This window comes from Fundulus heteroclitus, chromosome 16 (assembly GCF_011125445.2).
Source record: "Fundulus heteroclitus isolate FHET01 chromosome 16, MU-UCD_Fhet_4.1, whole genome shotgun sequence".
NCBI classification, from domain to species: domain Eukaryota; kingdom Metazoa; phylum Chordata; class Actinopteri; order Cyprinodontiformes; family Fundulidae; genus Fundulus; species Fundulus heteroclitus.
Genome location: NC_046376.1, coordinates 15900867 through 15921979, shown reverse-complemented (window position 1 = coordinate 15921979; position 21113 = coordinate 15900867). Strand labels below are relative to the sequence as shown.

The window sequence follows — 21113 nt, the reverse complement described above, 5'->3', positions numbered from 1 at the left end:
CTACATCCTTACACACCCTCCCGCTCCCTAAGGTCGACTGGTCAGCTGCTTCTGAGTGTGCCAAAGAAAAAGCGAAAGCTTAGAGGAAACCATCATTTTGCTGTAGCAGCTCCTAAGTTGGGAAAATACCTTCTTCTGGTCATTAAAACGGCAACTTCACTTTTTGATTTTATATCCCTTCTTAAAACCCATGTCTTCTCCTTGGCCTTTGACACTATCTGAGATGTTAACTTTTAAAATTGTTTTGTTTTATTACTAATTTTACATACTAATTATTTCCATTTTAATCAATTTTAGTGATTTTATGTTTGATCTGTTATTTTAGGCTGGGGCTGTTTTATTTATTCAGGTCTTATTGATTTTAATATTGGTTTAATGGTATCACATGCTTGCTGCTTATTTACTCTATGTACAGCACTTTGGTCCTGGTGGGGTTTTAAGTGCTCTATAAATAAAGCTGGTATGGAGCAGAGAGGTTGCAAAGAACACAAATAATCTGTTAAATGGGCTTTTGTGTTCTTTTAATCATTTAACAGATGCAATTGTTGCTTGTTTCTTATTGTTGAATCATTAACATTTTCCATTTTCTGGGTTCTTCTGTGACCTGGATAAGTTGTTGCTACACTGTTGAAGTAACAACGATAGGCCACATCTGTTCCTGTTTTCTATATTTGTGGGTAATGGCTTTCCTTTTGGTTTTCTGCAGTCCCGAGCCATGATGTGCTGCATTTTGAGAACGGATTAGCTCACTTCATGTGGACAGACAGGTTTCTTCTAAATAGATTTTTTGTTTCTGCAGGCCTGGCAGTAATCAGGCCTGGGTACAGCTATTGCAACTTCACCAGAAAATGTGCGTAATCAGTTAAGTCATGATTCAATGCGTGCAGTAATTCTTCATATGGAGCCAGCTTGGTTTAGATGGCTTTTTTTACTCTTTGATGCATGAAATAATAATTAAAAAAACTGCATTCTGTCTTTACTCAGAGTGTCTTTGACATTGAATTAGGATTAATTGAATTAACATATTGAGCCAAAAAATTTAAACAAATTTTTTTTTTTACGCCATTACGTTTGACACATTAACAACACTGCACATAATCAAAAATATTTTTTTTTTTGCAATGAAACATGGTGGTGGCAGCGTCATGATCTGGGGTTACTTCTTTTTTCAATGGCACCATTTAAAATAAATAAATAAATCAAAGTAGATGAAATTATGAAAAGTTGTAAATACCAGTCAGTTTGGCCCAATACCTTCGGGTGATGCTGAAAAACACTCCAATCCAAATCTGAATACAGGTGGGTGAAATAAAAATTGTACTTTTTGTTATGACTTTTGACAAAATAAAACAAAGCAAAACACACAAACCCGAACCACTTTTATTTGTAACTTTCATTTTATTTTTTTCTGGCATGTAAAGTACAAATAATTAAACAATTCCATGAAAAAAGTCTTCAAGCGTCTTCAGCTGAAATCCCAGTAATAAATATCCTAGTCTAAACTGAACGGTTTATTTTTTATCTTTGTTTAAATTTGACATTGTTCATTTGGTCATGTTTGGAAGTATGAGATTTTGTATATTTTTTTTAAAGTTTTTTTTTTTCTGTCGACGTTGCTGTCGACAAAACTATTTGATCGTTTTTACCTTTTGATTTGTTCTACCATTCCAGGAAAAGGTAAGAAAAACATCACTAAGTTACTGCGTCCCCTCTTCTAAATAAATAGACACAAAATACAGTTGAGAAACAGAAAGACCACTCACCCCTTTGCTACTCTAGAGACCCCCAAGAATACCTTCCTGTAGCTAGTTGGAGCTCTGTGATATTTTCCCCAGAGGTCTTTGCTGACTTTGTGACAGTCTGAATAGCACAAATTGATATTAAAATTGATACATGTGGCGTCACAAGCACATTTATTTGGCAGATTCAGATGCTTCAGCTTAATTTAGATAAATTCAGCCCATCATCAAAACAGGAAAGCATCTTTTGAGCAAATCAAACGAATCTTTCCCCCTGAAGTGGGCCGAAGCCTCACCAAAGGGGGGGGCACCTTCATCTCTCAGGGGTTCACAGAGTGGTTGGAAAAAACAAGACTGTGATTAGGTTAAATAATTAAAAGATTTTCATTTAACAAGACAAACAGAACACAGGCAGTAAAGGCATAACATCTAGCACACAGCATGTATGTTTATACACTTCAATTAGTTAAATATAGCAGTGCATTCTTTGACTATGGAGAACGTTTCCAAATCGTACTTCTAAAGCTGTTTTTCTATTTGTCCCCCTTTTTAAGAAACAAAATGGTGTAACCACAATTTTGGCAAACTTAAAATCTTTTAAACTTGCAAATATAATGAAATAAACCATAAATATACACAAAACATACTTTATACGAGGCAATAATAATAATAATAATCATAATAAATAGTTTTTAAGTTAACAATAAGTTAAAACTACAAGCTTAAAGTCGCCCAAATAATACAAGTTTGTTGGCGCTATTTTGAATTTTTTCAGTTTAAATTATTTTTATGTTGCAACAAAAGCTACCACAGACTTTACAAACACAATTGAACACAGTTTGATTGAAACAAAAGAAATCTAACTAAGTCTAAAATCTGCATACACTGTAGAAAACTGCAACTAATAAAATGGAAGAAAAATAACAAAGTGTTCCCAATTGATGCAACCAAAACGTAATCTTCGACCCATGTGTGTTCTCTATGGCAACATCAACAACACAAATACACCAAGTTAACAAGTGAGTCCTGATATGTAAATAAAATCAAGAAATTACAAGAAAATGATAGTTGAAATTGACGTGGGCTAAAACTCATGTTCTGTTAGACAATTTTCCTTTCAAAGTCATTGAGAAGAGCTCTGTCAAAGTCAGCCAAATATGCAGTTTTGAGCTTGCGTGGACAGAGCACGAAATAGGGACCGAGGAAGTGATCGTGGAACGATTTGAAGAGCAGAGCTCTCATTCTTTGTCTGATTCGGTAACGCGTCTGTTCGATTTAATCGCTTTCGCCTGAACAGTTGCTCTTCTTGCTTTTCCGCAAACCTTTTCAGTGTGACGTTTCTTTTTCTTTTTTTAAAAATATATATCATTTGTTCTCAGTCAATATAAAAACAAAGCACATTGCACTTACTGTTCCATAGGAAAGTTTTTTTGTCTTTTTTAAAACGATTATTGTTGTTGCTCAAGCAGTGTAGTACTGTTTCCTGCCATAGTCCTCGGCTCTCTGCCAAACATCAGGTGTAGGTCTCCACATGGACCCGGATTGGGAGGTCATTTTTGGACTTTAACATGGCTGCAGTTCAGTGGCGGATCTAGAAATTTTTGTATTGGGTGGGAGGTAGGGGGGAGGGGGGGGACAGTGGCAATTCCCGACCTCCTCAGTGAAGTATGTGATAATCCCCAATATGAAACCAGAAATGATTTGTCACATTCACAAAAGTCCCACAAGCAGTGACTATATATAGACGTCTTGTTCTCATTGTAGCTTATTTGTTGTTTTCCAACTCTGACAGTGAAGATGTATCGTGGTTTAATGATACGGTCTCATTGCTGTGATATTGATCATATGGAACTTTCAGTTAAACTTCAGACCCCGAAGTAGCAGCCCCCCTAATTTTTTTCACATCAAAACTCCTCATGACGCATTTATTGTAAGCAAAACTAACTAGGGAAATATGCTAATGCTCCCACAAATCATACCCAGTGACCCCACTCTGCTGGGTTGCATAAAAATGCGCCTGTGTCACATCGGCACGGAGCGGGAAGCAAACAGTGTTTGATGCAGAACCATAGCTAAGTTTTTTAATGGGACTTGAAGCCATATTTACGATAATACAATTTTGCCGATTTTATATTTCATTTGAAATATAAAACAATAAAGATAAGAGGTTTTTGGACAAACAAGCAATTAGATTTTAAAAGTGTGATTTTTGAAGAAATAAAAGTTAGGGGTCAGCTGTGGTGGTAAGGTTCTACAGCATGGAAGCATTTGCCCCCCCTGCCCCACCCCGTAGATCCGCCCATGCTGCGGTTCAGCGTGGCCTGTTTTTTTGCTTTAATATCTATCACTGGCCTCATCACGTGCTCAAACTTAATATGCTATCACTTGCAAGAACCTAATGAGCTAGATTAGACCTTTATGTGATTAGCTGTGGACAACATCAATCAACATTGTGGGGCAGAAACAGTATGAGTCAGATCAAATAAAACAAAAACAAAAGTCAGCGAAAAGTATTTGCAATGTTCTAAAAGATAAAGATAAAACGGGTGATTTGAATGTCAGGGGAAATAGGTGGATGTGTTTTTTCTTTTGCCTTGGTCACAAGGTAAGTTGAGTCATCCCTTTTTTTTTTTAATAAATGCCTTTTTCATACTGCATGATATGTGTGCAAATGTAGTCGATGTTAGCGTTTAGTATGGTGTTGTTTTAATTCAGAGATGGAAATTGATATGCGCAACTTACAATATATGTTCAAAATTAATTCCAACTCAAATTATCGAGGGTCCTCACTCAACAAATAACATAGATTTTTACAGCAGTTATGTGGGGATATCATAGAAAGTTTATCCTTCTTAGTACTGACTTGCGAAGCAATTCTTTGGCAAAAATCTAATCTATCTCATCGTAAGGATTTTCAATGTGAATCACCAGCACTTTTTGAATCTTTTTTTTGTTGTCAATCTGCAAGCAGCTTCTTCAGTTTTAGAGCTGGGCAGCAAGCCAATCTCACTGCAGCTCTGTCTGGGATTTTCAGGTCAAAGAACTTCCGTTGTTGAAGCAACACTATACACAATTTCAAGACAAGAGATGCTGAGTGCGTCTAATCACTCGGAAATACAGATGTCTGTCTGGTTGTGGCCTGGCTGTATAAATGTACCTGCTTTTGGGTCAGATTTGTGTTCGCCAGGTCTATTTTCAAACGGTTAGGTTCGTGTGAGATGCGTGGTTCCTTCGCCCCTTCCCCAGATCCCCACCCATACATCGCGGGCTTCTTCCCTCTTGCTCTGCAAAGATCAGAGGGTTTTGAACAAAGCCACGCGATGTCCCAATTTATTTTTTTTTCCAAGCTTAAGAATCTGTAAAAATTCAGCACAAGGTCTTGTTCCTTTGTATGTATAAAAATAGATTATCTCTAATGTAATCCTTTTCAAAGAGACCGTCCTCTTTGGCTAACACAGCGTCACTTAGAAAAGCAAAAATGACTTGAATATAGCTGACCTTATTTAACGCATCGTCTTGCGCCTGTGTCTCGATATTAAAAGACACTCGCTCTCCACATGGTACATCAAAAATCTGGGCTGCAGCAGACACTTCGACGAGACGGGCTGGGCCTTATTGTTTCATCAAGGGTGCCATAAATAATCCCAATGCTCCTGGGTTGGGGATATTTTAATCACCAGCTATTTTTGTTGTTGCACCGAACTGATCTGAAGAAACTTGGTAAATGCTATTTTGTGATCAAAAGTGCAACTATGACACTTCATCGCGAGGTTGATGTACCGTCACGTTTCAGAGTTTAGTTACCAGGAAGCTTTAAGAAGACGAGACTGGCTTTGACGGAAAGAAACATGTCACTTTTTCCACTTAAAAAGGCTAAAGAAGGTAGTCTTTCGGCTTAATGGATATGTGTTCATATATGACTCTTGTCAGTTGTCAGTAGTCCAATCTGTGTAGGTTCAGTTTCAACAACAGAAAAGCAGCTTTTATCTTTAAGAAACAGGAAAAATACTAGTGAATCTCACGGTTTTGCCTCTTTGCGGGCCTCACATGACTATAGAAGATGTGCTGCTTCAAGCGTGCTCTTGTTTTTCTTCTAACTATGCTAAGAGCGGAAACATCCAGGTGTAACGAAACAAACCTGCCTGTCAGTGGCTTTGTGTTTGCATTTTCTCTTAGCTGCAAAAGGTTGGTAGGAAGGCATTGCGGAACACACAACGACCTTCGACGCAAGAAAACTTCTTTTGCAAGTCGGCCAAAGAGTAAAAAAAACACCAGTATTTTTCCTTTTTGTGGCAGCTGTGTGATGATGAAACAGTTTTTCCCCTCACACTCATCACTCTCTCGCCCAGCAGAGAATTACTAATGAACGTCGTCACCATGGGAGCGCTGCTGCTCTGCTCGAAGTTCACAGACGGTCTGCCTGTATTCAACGTATCGTGCGGTTGAGATTAAGACAAAAGAAAATACAGCTTCAGAGGACTAAATATGTGTAAATCTTTCTATAACTGATCTGTGTTTCTGTGATACGTTACTGTTCTATTGTGATAGTTCCTGTGAGACTTTGTGGATCGAAGTGATGGCCTTTGAACTGCTATTTTCATCGACTATCGCGCTAAATCATGTTGGGTCGGAGCCGACAAGCTCTGATATATAAGAGAAAAAGGCCTTGAAGCGAGGCACCACCTAACGCAGGTCAGGAAACAGTAGTCAAAGTTTCTAGAAAATGCTTACATACTCGGCTATTATAACCACCTTAAATATTGAATATATAGTAATATTTTAATAGACGTATATAAGAGAACACTGTTTTTAGTTTCATTTTCTTTGATCTAAAAAAATCACTGATTTAAAATGCCCAAGTGTAAAAAAAGTGACTACATCCCCTCCAGCAGGATAATGGGAGAGATGGTGGGGTAAGAGTTTAGGTAAATTGCACATATTTTCTTTTTTTTTCGTTGATAATTTTGTTCGTCAGTTGTCATTATTTGCCTGAATTCAATCAAAGCACTCAGTACACATTCTCTGTCACATTCGTTAGACTGTCTCCTAAATAGAAAGCTCTTCCCCCATTGCCCCCCGCCCCTTCAAGATTAAAAACCCAGCTACCTATCCTTTCTAATTCAATCCAGGCAAATATAGGGAAAGACTAGCAAGTTGTGTAAAGAGAAAAGAAAGAACTCCACTAGTGTGTTTGTTTGAAACTCTGACTTATCTGTCGTCGGGTATGTCTGCGTGGTTCGTGTGTGCATGTTCATGTGCATCTGCGTGTCTGTGTTTTTCTGGGTTTTGTGTGAGCGTATGTCAGAGAGAGAGAGAGAAAGACAGAGAGACTCAGTCCAGGCCCATGTTGAGTGATGGCGCAGGTACGTCCTCCTGCAGGTTGAACCAGCTGGCACTAGCGGCCTCTCCTTCAGGCCTTGTGCTGCTTGCTGGTTTTGAAGGAAACCTGCAGCACGCGGTCGCCCAGGCGGTAGCCGTTTAGACTGGCGATGGCCATGGCGGCCTCGTCGTAGTTGGTCATTGTGACGAAGCCAAAGCCCTTGCATTTGTTGGTGGTGAAGTCACGGATGACTTTGACGTTGGTGACGGCGCCAAAGGGCCCGAAGAGCTGCCACAGGACGCTCTCGTCCGCTTCGGGGGACAGGTTGTAGACGAAGATGCACCAGCCGGCTCCAGTGGGGCCGGTTAGGTTGACCCCGGCCAGACTGGTCATGCTGTCAATGGTGATGGGTGAGAATCTGGGAAAGAGAGGAGGAGAACTACCATGGGTGTCATTCTGAAGTTCCACACAGCATTCAGTGCTTTACATTATCGTCTAATGGCTAGGTATCTGTGGCGTCTGAGGATCCCCATCTCCATCCTCCCTCTGCTGTACAGCAAGTAGATAAATATGTGTGGGCATCACACTGGCTCCAAACTACCTGCTTTTATACATAATGACACTGAGTGCCCTGAGACAAGACACCCACACAATATGCATTTATTTAAAAAAAAAATTCTCTGCTGACCAGAGCCTCTGGAAGAATTAAACACATGGATCACGATGTTCAACTGAAATCACAGCATTGAACAAAACACAGAAACCTAGAGAGGAATGAAAAGCAAACTGGAATCAAAATCATACGGAAAAACTGGAGCAAACAGAAGAGACGCAAACGGAATCTGGTATGTCCATGCTGGTGAAAAAAAGGGGACATTAAAGCAACTGAAACCAACAATGTTAGTTCAGAAATAAATACATAGAAATTATTCCTTTTGATTAAAAACCAAAAAAACGAAAAATCAAACAAAAGAACGAAAAGGTTAAACAAAGCCATGCCAGAATACCCCGCTGTTAGAGAGCTACAGATTGCGCTGATTTTGTAGAATGGACATATGTGCATGTGGGCATTAAAAAAAAAAAAAAAAAAATGATGGCCATTTTTACAGCTTCTTTTGAGATTAAAGCAGCATCTGGTATTCCGGGCACTTTGTTTGAAGGTTTTATTTTGGCATGAATGCTTTTGAAAATACACCTTTTGGCATTTACCTCTTGACTCCGTAGCTGGCGTTTAGTAAATTGTCGAGTCTGCAACGCAAAAGGGAGAGTGAAGGGGATGCAGAGGTTAGTTATGAGATCTACAAGGAATGGGAGTGGTGGGCTTTTATGGTTAATGCGCAGCGTCTTCGTCAGCTGGCCTGCAGAGGGCATCCTTCGCTTCAACGCAGTCTCAAATCGTCCAAAACAAAGTTATGATGTGTCATATAGTCCTGGTGATGTTTATTATTTGTTGTACGTTACAATATCATTTGTTAGCTTTAATCCACAAACATAGTAGACATTTGCATCTAGTAACAAAGGAAGGGAGGAGCCCACAATAGTTTCATTTTGAGAGATTCCTTGAAAAAAAATATATATACATTTTTTTTTTGTTTTTGTCATTTAGCACATCACCCACATCAATACAACCTTACCTAATGATTTAATTTTTTTTGTTGCAAAATCTAATACTTATAAGCAGTATGCAAACCATAATGTATTTAACTTTATTCTAGTTGTACTTGGAAAAATCTAGTTTCTTACATTGTGTTTGAGCTGCTATTTGGATCTGGTCCCTTTCCAAGTGAAGGGATCACACTGCAGTTTAAAAGAAAGTCAGAGAAAAGGTGTGAGGAGGAGAAGGAGAAAGAGAAGGGAAAAAAATACCATGTTTCCGATTAAGTGATAGTGACCTAAAGGATAAGATTAATTATAGCCTTTATAAGCAAATTAATTTAGTTGCTTTAAACAATTTACACGTCTTGATTTTTGCATAGTTTGGGTGAAGATCACCTTTTGCGCTTCCATAAACGTTCAGCTTCATCTCTGAGCCATTTTGTGGTACAGGTACTGTCTAAAAATGAGGAAACTGTAGAGGTCGTCCATCTCTTTTAACAACATTGCAACAGTGACTCACTAAACCCCTTTCTTGAGCTCAGAAATCTGCTCTTGAAATGAAATCAACAATAGACTGGTAAATAACGGACTGATCGGGTGGGTGGGGAGGTGCTTCAGAGTGACGTTGGTGTAGGTTCAGTACCTGAAACGCTGAGTCTGGTGGTGCAGGGGCCCCGTGTAGCGGCGGGCAGCCGTTTGGTACAGCTGCGTCAGTAAGGCCTGGCCTGTCTTCTGGCTGGGGTTGTTGGCAAACTTGACGGTGATTGGCTCGGCGGCTCCCAAGGGCTTCTGCCCGTTCAGTCCTTTGATGGCCTCCTCTGCCTCATTTCGCTTGTCGAACCGGATGAAGCCCACTCCCCGTGATATGCCTGCTCCGAAAACAAAATGAAGTGGATCGGCGTGACTACCTTGGTGTCACTGTCCGCTTGGCTTGAAGTGATGAGTTGTATCATCGGGCTTTACCTGTAACTTGGTCCACGAGGATGCGGGATGTGATGATGCGACCATACTGGGAGAACAGCTGCTCCATGTCTTTCTGGCTCATGGTTTTGGGGAGTCCGCTCACATAAAGGTTGGCGTCGCGGATGGAAGCTGAGCTTGGCCTGGCATATGATACCTAAAACAGATGAAATAATCAACGACGTGCGATGACCTTGAATCGCGGACACAGTGTCTTGTAAACGTATTCACAGCCCTTGAGTTTTGTCACGTCACAAAGACCCTTTAATGGATTTTATTGGCATTTAGACCAACAGGCCCAGCACAAAGTAGTGAAGCAATGTAAAGTGGAAAGAAAAGAAATGCCAGTCAAGTTATTTACATATAAATATTAATATTATAACTGGGCCATTTTTACAGCTGGATATGCTTTGATCTAAGCCAGTCAACAGCAGCTCTGGCTGCTCCTGCAGGAAGGCGAACATCTGCCCCTGTCATGTCTTTTAGAGCCTGTAATCATCTGACCAGCTTATTTGTCCCTGTCAGAAAAGCATACCCGCAGCATAATGCTGCCACCACTGTGTTTCATGGTTTTCAGAGATGTTGTTTTACTGACCTTGCTCTGCTTTAAACCTTTTCACACCTGATATCTGACCTGTCCAGTCAATCGGTCCGATGGTCATCATGGTTTGATCACTTCTATAAGAAACCTCCATGTGGTGTGTTTTGAGACTGAGATTTACTAATGAAGCCAAAAGAGTTTGCACACATACAAATGCCAAAATATCTGAAAACTCATGCATAATTTCCCTTTCACTTTCTCAAATATGCACAACTATGTGTTGGCCGTCCCATAAAATCCTCCCCCACAAGTTTTTCCGATGTTTATGTTTCAAATGTATCAATGTTCAAGGGGTATACATATTTGTGTTGGGCAGTCGAAATAACCTTTACATTGTAATATATGAATGTTAGTTTTAAGTATGAATCCCATTGATTTGTGCTCTCCTCTATAGACCAAGTTGTCTGCTTCTTATTTGCCTAAAATACATGACTTTCAGGTACAATCAGCCCATCAAAGACACACTATTTAACAGCTGTTCCAATCATTGCTTAATAACCACGTGGGACTTCTTTACTTTGCACTGAAAAACACCATCTTCCATTAATATTTTTTTTCTTCCAAAATTCTCCTGTGAGTTAATTAGTGCGGCATCATTTTTGACGCATCTGTTCCTATCCCACGTGGTTTTTGTTCACGGTCTCATTTCAATGTGTTTTTTCCAATATATAAAAAAAATACATCTAAGTGATTTTTTTTTTTTTTTTTACAAGAGTGTAACATTTTGCATTTTTAAAAAAAAAAATTCTGTTTCTGGAAACAGGCGAACGTTTGAGGGACAGATAACCCACCCCAGTGCTTTGTGAGGAGCGGCGTGTTTGTGTGTGAGGATGAGACAGAGCAAGTGATGCTGGAGATAGGCTGGTCTGCTCTGCCTTTATCCTGCCTCCTTTCTTTGTTTCTATTCTCCCAGGGGGGACGAAAAGCTCCAGCCGAGCAAACAATGTGACTGCACCTTAAGGCTTGCCAGAGTTCTCACAACTTACAAGCATTCAGTCATACACACATACAAGACTTCCTTGAAAGCATCCTCTGATTATGCACTTGTGTTGTACTGTTAAAACTCTTCGATATTGGTTAGATGGTCAATACGTTATCGTTCAGATGAATACAGGTGCTTTGATTTCCTAAATCAGCACAAAGGACCAGCATCCATTGTGTCCACAGAGGGACTGTGTGAGCAGGAGGGTTGTGCTGTTTAGTGATTAGGGTGTTCTGGACGAGTCGCGGGGGGAGCTGCTCTGTTCGGGGAGCAGAGGCTGCCCTATAATTAACCCTCTCCCTGTCGCTTCCACAGTACAGATGGTGCCTCAAGCCCATATGGCCTCTAATCCTGTCATTGACATTCTGCTCTCGACCCCTCCATCACTGGCCCCCTCTCCCCCACACCTCCATCTTTCCTTTGAAGCTTTCTGTAATATCTGGAAGAGATAAGAATACTGACACCAGCTACTTTTTTTTTTTACGTTCAAGAAAAGCTCTTAACACTTTTTCTCTTTGAAAAAGATCATAATGTTTATTGTAGTAATATTTTGGGATTTGTTGTTTTTTTTTGCTTGGAAATAACCATAGCCGTAGTCAATTTCCATCCATATTTTGACCCAAAGTTCATTGTTTGACCTCGTAAGCCAGGACATCTGTTGGATCGTCACCTGCTGCCCACTGCACTGATGGAGGTCCTGCAGTTTGTCTCAGCCTTTGGTCTGTTTTGATCAGGTTTGGGATTGGTTGAAATTAGAGTTTAATAATATGACCCCCCCTCTCTTTTCGTCATCTGATTTTGGGACAAAGAATCCCCCTAATTAGCCTAGATTGAAGGCAGATGGGCTAACCTGCGCTGACCCATGTGTGCCACAGTCAGGCTGCCTAATTGCATTTCCATCACAAAAACCCTCCGCATGTTGTCCGCCCCTTGCTTTCTGACCTCCGCTCGCTCCCTCTCCTTTCACCCTTTCTCTTTCTTTCTTTGTTCATGCTACCACTCCCTTCTGCCTCCTCGCTCCCCCCACCAGTTTTTCTGCCCCTCCCACTAAGACATCCGTTGCCACCTCATTCACCAACCCCCTTGACAAAATCTCCACTTCCTTCCTTTTTCTCTGGCATGCTGTCAAGAATCCAAAACGAATTGAAATTGATTCTTTGTTTAAACAATAGAGTTCTGCCCACCTTGATTGTTTTAGTCTGCAATTTGAGACCATTTAGTGTGTTGATAGCCTTGTCTGCATCGTTTGGATCCACATAGTTTACAAAACCATATCCCAAACTTTGACCTGCAGAAAAGGAAAGAATAAACATGATATTGATTTTTTTTTGTTTTTACAAAACCACCTGTAGGGATTAGCATTTTATTTTTCAGCACGTGTTCAATTTTCCACCTGTTATTTTGTCTCTGACAAGCTTGCAGGACTCAATCTCTCCGATGCTACCAAACAAACTTTTGAATTCTTCCTGGGTCATGTTCTGAGGCAGATAGTTGACAATCAAGTTGGTTTTGCTGTCATCTGTGGAGCCATTTGTGCTAATGACTGGGCCGTTGGGCAGACTGGTTCCGCTTGGACCGTTGGACACCTGAGTTTCCATGGTGCTGATTATCTGCTGAGGGAGAGGGTGGAATTAGATTAATTATTCACAAAGAGACTCATCAGAATTAAACCATAAAATATGCCTCAGTCCTATTATTTAACTTCCAGTGATACATATGCTAATAGAGGCTATGCACAGCAGAGCACACAGAGGCGGCCCACTCTCTAACAGTCAGAAGTGCAGGTCAAGAATCAGCATTGCTAAAATGGAGGTGGACAAGGTCTGATTTATCATCCTCCCTTCCCCCTTCTGCTCCATCTTTCCAGCTCTCCTGCTCCCTGCCTCTGGCCCTGCAGATGTCACAGTCCCTTTTCCTTACTCCCCCCATCCCCCTACTCTCTTCCAGGGTCAAACACCATTACATCATTACACAGGGACGGATAGTCAGAATGGTGACTATGAGGCTGGCAAGAGACCGAGGGAGCTGTCGGATGGATTTAGTGCTCCAATAAATAAGAAATATCATTAGTAGTTAAAATGCTTTTTTAAAAAAAAAAAAAAAAAAAAAAAAACTGTTTTTGTTACCAGGCCCTGTGGTCTTTCATTTCCCATTTTGTAAAGTAAGCATGGGTTGGTGTATACTGGAGTATTTTGTCTTGCTTTGATGCACACTAGGTTATCTAATTAGAGCCATGCAGAATGTCAGGAAACAGCAACAAAGACAAACTTCCTGCTCCAGTTTTTTCCCCTTTGGCACAAAGCTCTTTGAGATCAGATCAATATTTACAGTGTATTATATCATATACAGTCACAGCAAACGTGCACACGTTTGTGTGTGTGTGTGTGTGTGTGTGTGTGTGTGTGTGTGTGTGTGTGTGCGTTATTGATACTTAACGGAATTCTTATTGTTATTATTCAGGAAGAACTAGACTTTTATGAAATAATCAAAAAGGAAAAAAAGCTAAAGAATAAGACAGATCCATGAAGAGATTGTTTGTAGTTTTAGCATTTTTTTTAAATTGCTCAATTTTAGGTATATAAAGTGAAAACCTACAACAGTTCAAAACCTATCATCAGTTATTTTATTTTCATCCACAGTTGAATTTGTTTGTGTTCACTGCTTATGTACAACGATTGGTTTTGTTGTCTGACATCTGATTTTTGTAATTTAAACCCACTTAAACAGTCCTAGTCAACGTGCAAGTCAGGATGTGTCAATATAGCTTTTTGTTTTTGTTTTGTTGGCTTGTTTTTACATTTAAAAAAAGTCTTAATTAAAGAAAGGTTTTCTAACTTTGTTGGTACACATGTGGCCTCATACAACTGTATTGTTTCAGTCTTATTGCATTTTCTTTTTATCTTTGTTGTTTACAACTCTGTGTTACAACTTAGTGCTGTCGGGTAAACATTTTTCTCAAACTCTATATTTAACTTCCTGTAGGTCGTGAATAAGTTATCGTTTGTCTACAGTAAAAAAGGTAAATGAGCAATTATATTCCAACAACTAGTAAAGGAGTTAATTATCAAGTCTTACAATTATTCCCTAATGTTAGTCTTAGAAAGTCCAGTTTGATGGAGAAATATTGTAGTTTGGCCAGACAACATTGCTCCTGGCATGTGACGCCTAACAGGTTTTATTAAAAAAGGTAGACCCCTCTGAATATATTATTCTGGATTGGCATCATTTTTGTACATGTATTGTATTTCCACGCCCCATGCATGGCATTAGTAAACTGCTAAAATCTGATAAAACTCTGGCTTTGCTTCTTCTTCTTATCATTAATATTTATTTATCATATTTTTTTGTTCAGTTTGATGTTGTTTTAGTGAATAGGTTCTTCTAATATAATCTTTTTCCCTCAACTCTGCATCCATCTGTCTTGTTTTGAGTCTCACCTTGACTCAGGTTGCCCTGGTTACAGGCCCTCAAAGACCACACTGTTTCTAACGCCTGACAGACTTCCTTACTTTACTGCCTATTTGCCTGAGCTTGTTAGCAGCAGACACACAAGTTAGGCAATTGTCCACCATATTTTGATCGTGTAGGTCTTTGTTGAAACGAGGGACAGCAGGTATAGCATTGTGACAGATGAGACAGTGTGAAAATAAAATGGTTCTGATCCACCTCTATGTACAAAGGTTGAGTGGCCAAGACCTCGCCCTGGAAAGGTTTTGATGTAAAGCTAAAAGAAGACCTAAAATTATGATTTTAAAAATTATTTAGATAGAAAGAGTCTGTTTTCTTGTTTTCAGTCAGCAGTAGTGCATTACACTATGGTGTAGCAGGAAAACAAAAGCAACAAAATATGTCCAAATAATAGCAAAGGCCATATGAAACAAAGGAGGAAAAAGACATTTTAGGGGCAAATTTGACTCTCCAACTGGAAAACCTCAGAGAGGCAGAGCAAGCATTCCCAGCAAACAGTATGAGGTTATATAAGTCATATATCTACTGTGCCTGGCAGACACAAGCAGCAGAAAATGTAGGATTTTACAGAAATGACTTGCAATAACATGAAAATATGAATACATTTAACAGATAAAAGCTTTAATCTAAGGTGGTATATAAGTCTGGCACTGGATTTGCAGTAACTCAATGCCTGTACAATAAGAAAGCCTATAAAAGCATATATTGCTACATAAAGGTCAATATGCAAGCAGTGCAATCAATTAATTCAGAGATTTTTAAGTAGAAAATAAACAAGATCACTAAGAATTTCCTAAGTACGTCGATGCATGTCACTCACTTTTTATTTAATCTACTTTCTCCGATAAGGACAAACACAGCAAATAATTCCATGTTTTACATCTCAATCACAGCTGTTATCATCACTTTGGGAGGCCCGCTGCCTGTTGTTTTTATTTCTATTTTAGGGGTTCTGTGAAACCTCCCTTAATATTTAATGGAGTACATCAGCTTCGCCCACACACGGTCCCAGACTTGCACGCAACAAGAGCTCTGCCTCCACCACCAAACAGATGAAGCCAGACTTGCACGCAAACCAGAGGCCCTGCCTCCCTTTGCCAAACACACACACACCACCTACACTGTGCACAATTAAATTACAAAACAAAGAAGCGTTGGAAGACTTAATGTAAGTATGTCTTGTGGTCTCTGTCCTCTGATGCATTGAAATCATTTCTGCTCCAAATGCATGGGAGCACTTGAGGCTGTAATATACAGAGAAAGAGCATGTACCTCACAAAGTTTGCCCTTTGCAGTTTAAATTGCAAACTGAAATATAATGATGTGCTTTTAGTGTTTATTTCCTTGGGAGTTAGATATACATTATCTGATAGCATGAGGTATTTTAGAGTTAACAAAAATATCTGACTGAAGGGCAAAAAAAGCCCCCCAAAAAAAATCTTAAATGCTGTACATAATGTGATATAATGAAGTATTTAAGACCATCAATTTTCTTTTATGAAAAATATAATCTAGTCTCCGGTCTATTCTGCACAGATTTTTATATTTTTAGGTGTGGAAGACAAAATCTAAAACAGAGTACCAGTGTAAAGTATAAATGAGCCTTCTAGATAACAGATTATAGGATTATCCCAAACAAAAGGGCATTAGCCACACTCTCTGCAGTTTAAGGGATCATGGTGGCAGATGCAACACAACAGGACGACCGGAGTCACAGCTCTTGTCAGCCATGAACAGAGACTCTACCCGGTCAGATGACAAAATAAGAGATTCCTCAAACATCGCAAAGATCCCTGGATGTTATGGGCAGCTTTGATAAGATGACAGCAGACAACGTCAAAGGCTGCAGGACACAAATCTGTCTCACAAGTCCTTGGAGCATGCGAGGCGCTATCCAGCGTGCTGAAAAGGGAGTGGCTTTCCGACAGGCTCTTTTGAAGACACAGATGGCCGTGAGACGACAAAAAAAACGGCGATTTGAATCGTATCTTTCTTCATTTCAAATGCCTAAACCCTAATACATTTCACAAATATTTTAAACCAGTTTAAACAATTTCATGAATCGACTGATTTCTCGGTTTCTACTCTTTTATCCGCTGCTTTAAATCCAGGACTGCTGAGCTCTGCTGGCATTCATAAACCGGAGCGCCTATTTGCTGAATAAACGTATTGAAACGGCCAAACAAAAGAGCCACCCGTTCCTCCTCTTCTCCCTCTCGCAGAGGGCTATGGCAGCACTATGAATATTAATGTAAACAGTGGCGCTTTGTGTCGAGGCCAGGGGCTGCAGGACTCTCCGGGAACAATGATTGTAACAGTTGCCAGCTCCAAGTCAAAAACGCAAAGATAGGTCAAATATTCTTAATCGAAAAAGCCTTTATAGTGTCCCTCTTTATGTTTGTATTTTTCCTCATTTTATTTTTTTTTTTTTTTTAGATTTCAATGTCTCACACTTAATTGTGCCTCAATAAAATAGATAGCTGTCTTCACAATACTGACATAAAATAAAGCAGATTATTTTATTGTAAAATAAATGCTTATCTGTGATTAAAAGTTTTTAGAAGGAATATAGAATAAAAGATAAAGGAGCAGGGGTCATATATTTTTGCATACATGCTGATATACAAGAAGCACATCTCTTCTTATATGCATTTTTGGCCTCTCATAATATTTCTACTCTGCATTATTTCCCTTCCTTTTAAAAATCGACCACAAAAAACAAGAACAAAAAATAAAAATAAAAATAAAATAAAAATACCCTCGACCTCAGTGAATTTGCTCCATGTAGTCTCAGTGAATGGGGCGAACAGTTTTCCTTTTACCTTATAAGATCAAAGAAACGCTCTACAGTGATGGTCTGGCCTGTCCTTGTCCTTGAATTGTGTAAGTGCTTTGGAAAGGTTGTCTGACTCAACGCTTTTATTTGCTTGGCACTGCGGTACAGGCACGGGGGACTGCGGACCATGTGGAGGGGAGATGCAGCCACTATAGAAAAGGCCTGAAAGTCACAATGGACTTCAACAAAGACAAAATATAATAATTGCTTCATATAAGGAGAATTTATCCAGTCAATTTACCCGTTTTTAAGTGTGTAATCCAGGGAGCAGCTTTGTCTTAAGTGTGCCTTTTATGTTGTGAATAATTTATTTTGTGTACTATAATTAGACATTTAATAAACTGTCTAGGCTTTTTATACCGGTTGAATACGACTCAAATGCTATTCAACTATTTTCATGAAAATATTTTTGGTGTTTTCACACTTGTTTTTTTAGTGCTCTGTTTAGATTTCCTGTTTATTATCATTTATTTCTGTAATTCTATGTAAACGGGTTTCGTCTTAATTGGTCTGCATTCATAAACCTTGTGCATTCAGCCGTAGATCATGTCGAGAGGCAAAGCAGAATAGGTCGTTTAAGGCTTCAAGGCCCTCGTTTGATGCTCCGGTCCAACAGAGACACGCCCAATCCAGCCAGTCGGCGCACACAGCAAAGCTAATCTATCAGCGCATCTCCTTTCATCAGACAAGCGCAGCGCAGGCATGGCCATCTTGTGGGCTATGTGCAGCGCCGTGGTTCTTGGAGAAATGCGCTTTAAAATTGTGATGTCCGAGAGCGCAGCCTCAGTGGTGCCGTGACGGCCTCGGAGATTTCTGGCCCATTTACTCGGTTGCATCGCAACCAGAACTCTGAAGAAATTGGACTTTGTCTGAATCAAAGCGATCGGATGTGTAACCCACCCCCCTACCCCTCCTTAGAATGACTCGAACTCCCCCCCACCCCCCTCCCCCCTTCCTTCGCCCTGTTGGATGGGCCCTCAGCCTCCGAGGCATCATGTTTTGTCTCACAGCCCCATCTCCAGCATCCTTTAGCTGCACCAGGCAAAGAAAGCCGCTCCCACCCCCCCTCTAAACTCGGAGCATCATTGCGTTTCGCCCTCTCCCTTACTACGATCCGGCATAAAGTCAAATGCAAAGCTTGAATCTTGGTGGTTTAAGTCATGCATATCGAGACGTAGCGCTTCAGCAGCCACGGACGAATGTAATCCTTCGACGCAAAGAGCCAGAGCTATCTAAAATGGCAGGATAACATTTTTCCCCAACGCCGAGGCTGTCTGCAGGCTGGAGAGCAGCCGGTGTGGCGCATCACACAGCGTGAGACTGCTAACTGCACATATCGATCGTTAATCTCGTCAGAATGATATGGCATGGCATGGTGGACATAAACAATAATCCTAAAGCTCCTCCGTGTGTCGGCATGTGGGCACAAGGGGCGAGCCTTGCCTGGAATTAGACTGAGTTGTATAAAATGAGAGAATTTGTGTTGAATTAATCTATCAATGGCTGCATCACATGTGCGCATCCAAAACAAATACTATACAAAAAGACCCAATGATGCAACTGCCCTCTCTCTAAAATAAGAAAAATAGAGATATACGTACAGTAACCATTCTTGACGTACAATGAAAGAAATCTAGGTCCTTCTTTTCACAGGTCTTGAAGCGGAAGTCTCTCTCTGCGCTCTTGGGCCTTTATATTATTATATGGCCTTTATGTAATATTAGGAGCAAAAAGTAAAAGAAAAAAAAATAAAAAAAGGAAAAAAATACAGTCTTCGCCAAAGGATCTCAGCCCTGCGGAATTTTTGGTGTCCTCTACAAGGATGAAAATGAGAAAATAGGAGTTCTCTTCTGGATGATGGTGATGATGGAGGAAGCTTCTCTCCGTGTGGCGTGGGCGATGGCTCAGAAAAAAAGAGAAGCAGTGATCCTCAGCAGGGTGTGTCCAGGGGAGGGTGTTCTGGTTTTGCCGTTTTTTTGTGTGTGTATGTGTGTGTGTAATTCCTTGCTCCTCTCGCAGTCTCCTTCTGTGCCTCTGCTGCAATGTTCTTCTTTTATGCGTCCTCCTGGTTTGCGGAGCGCGCTGCTGATTGGCTAATTGTGCAGGGAGGGTACTACATGGCAGCCATTGCTATGCGCTCCTCTCCCATTATCCCCTTCAGGAGAGATCACCAAGAGTCCTCCCCCTCTCTCCCTACTTCCAACCCCAGCCCTTCCATCTCTCCACTCCCTCCTTCTCCCTGCCCTTCCTTTCTTTCCAGCCCCCCTCTCTTCACACACATGCAGAGCACAGTGAATAGGACTCCACCTGCACTTTCAAAACAGATGGGTGCAGCAAAAGGCAGCGGACTTTCTTTTTTCCTTTCTCCTTCAGCAAATTTTGCACTCAGTCCTCCGTTGGCACAGCTCCTTTCTTTATCTATCAGTCATCGTTTGGACCTTTCTGAAACTACAGCAAACTGGCAGATATAAGCAATTCAGAGGTACTCATTCTAAGCTGATAGCTACACAATAGCAGTGCCACATAAAGAGGCAGGGAATATACAATAATTGGGTTTGAGTATAGGCCAGACACAAAGCACAGCATCCATGCTACTATGTTACTACAACAAGGAGTGGACGGTTTCTGGGCCTCTCCCGTGCGAGGCAGATGGTTAGCCACTGGGTCAGGTGCAGAAATGGGAATACCAAATTAGACCATCTGAATTAATTACTGTCCATTCAGCAAAAGGTTGAGAAAGGTAATACATTGCTAGCTCTTATCTAGCTGAGCAAAATGATCTGTTTTTTTCTGGGTGTTTTGTTTCACAGCAGTGATTTTTTTTTTTTTTTTGCCTTCCTACGTACGTTACGCTCAAAGTTTCCCCTACACACAGGAGTTCCCAGCCCCTCTCTCGCTCCCCTTCTCGCTGCAGATCTCCTGCTGTTCCCTCCCATGTGCCTGACTGTATGGTAAGTGCTCCCTGAGACACGCTGTTTGGACTCATCTATAATGTATGCCCTGCCCCGGGACATCATGTGTGACAAATGACCTATTTTTGTGCAGACCCCCACAGGGCCGTTGACCCGGGGGGTGTCAGTGTGCATAAATTACCACAGGTTTGTTTATTTGCGTGTGCATTTTTCAGTTTCCATTCCTATGAGGACATCCGAGAGGTGTTTCTGTGTTACAGAGCCAAACCAGGTTTGTAGACTTTACAGATTTGAATGGCTGGAAAAGTGCTGCTGATGTGATGGCTCTCCTCTGCTCTCCTTAGATGACCTTGAGGAGTTTACAGATGGCTGAATGATGATTGAAAAGGAAACTTGTTTGCATTATTGATGCTGCCCACTTGCCCTGGATTGATCCGAGGATCCACGTTGGTGTATAAAAAGCAAGAAAGCGAGCAACTTTCAATTCTTCCCTCCAAAGGTTTCCTGTACATCCCTTTGTTTTACTGTCCTGCAGCTCTTTTCCAGCAAGCCTCTTTCTGAACAGGGGCCCTGTCTGATATTTTACATAATTGCCTTACATAAGTAGCAAGCTTGGCTCAGAGCTTGGATGATATTAGTGAAGATGAATATTGCATGAGGAAAGCACTCGTTAAGCGTTAATAAGAGGATAGAGATGGA

The 21113-nt window shown here is 40.6% G+C and overlaps 1 protein-coding gene across 14 annotated transcripts; it reads right to left on the bottom strand.

Annotated features, from left to right (window-relative positions):
- Nucleotides 1–1378: 1378 nt before the first annotated feature.
- elavl3 (ELAV like neuron-specific RNA binding protein 3) lies at nt 1379–19393 on the bottom strand. 14 transcript variants are annotated; one of them, XM_012878600.3, is made up of 8 exons: nt 19104–19393; nt 12592–12811; nt 12383–12486; nt 9619–9772; nt 9299–9527; nt 8803–8856; nt 8269–8307; nt 1379–7498 (listed from the first exon to the last, which is right to left on the bottom strand). In XM_012878600.3, exons 1-8 carry the CDS (start codon nt 19110–19112, stop codon nt 7150–7152), a joined length of 1158 nt encoding a protein of 385 aa, XP_012734054.1. In that variant the 5' UTR covers nt 19113–19393; the 3' UTR covers nt 1379–7149. The 14 variants fall into 14 exon arrangements, with proteins under 14 accessions (XP_012734054.1, XP_012734059.1, XP_012734056.1 ...); XM_012878605.3 differs by having other exon boundaries at nt 1379–7477; XM_012878602.3 differs by having other exon boundaries at nt 9299–9524.
- Between the last annotated feature and the right edge of the window lie 1720 nt (nt 19394–21113).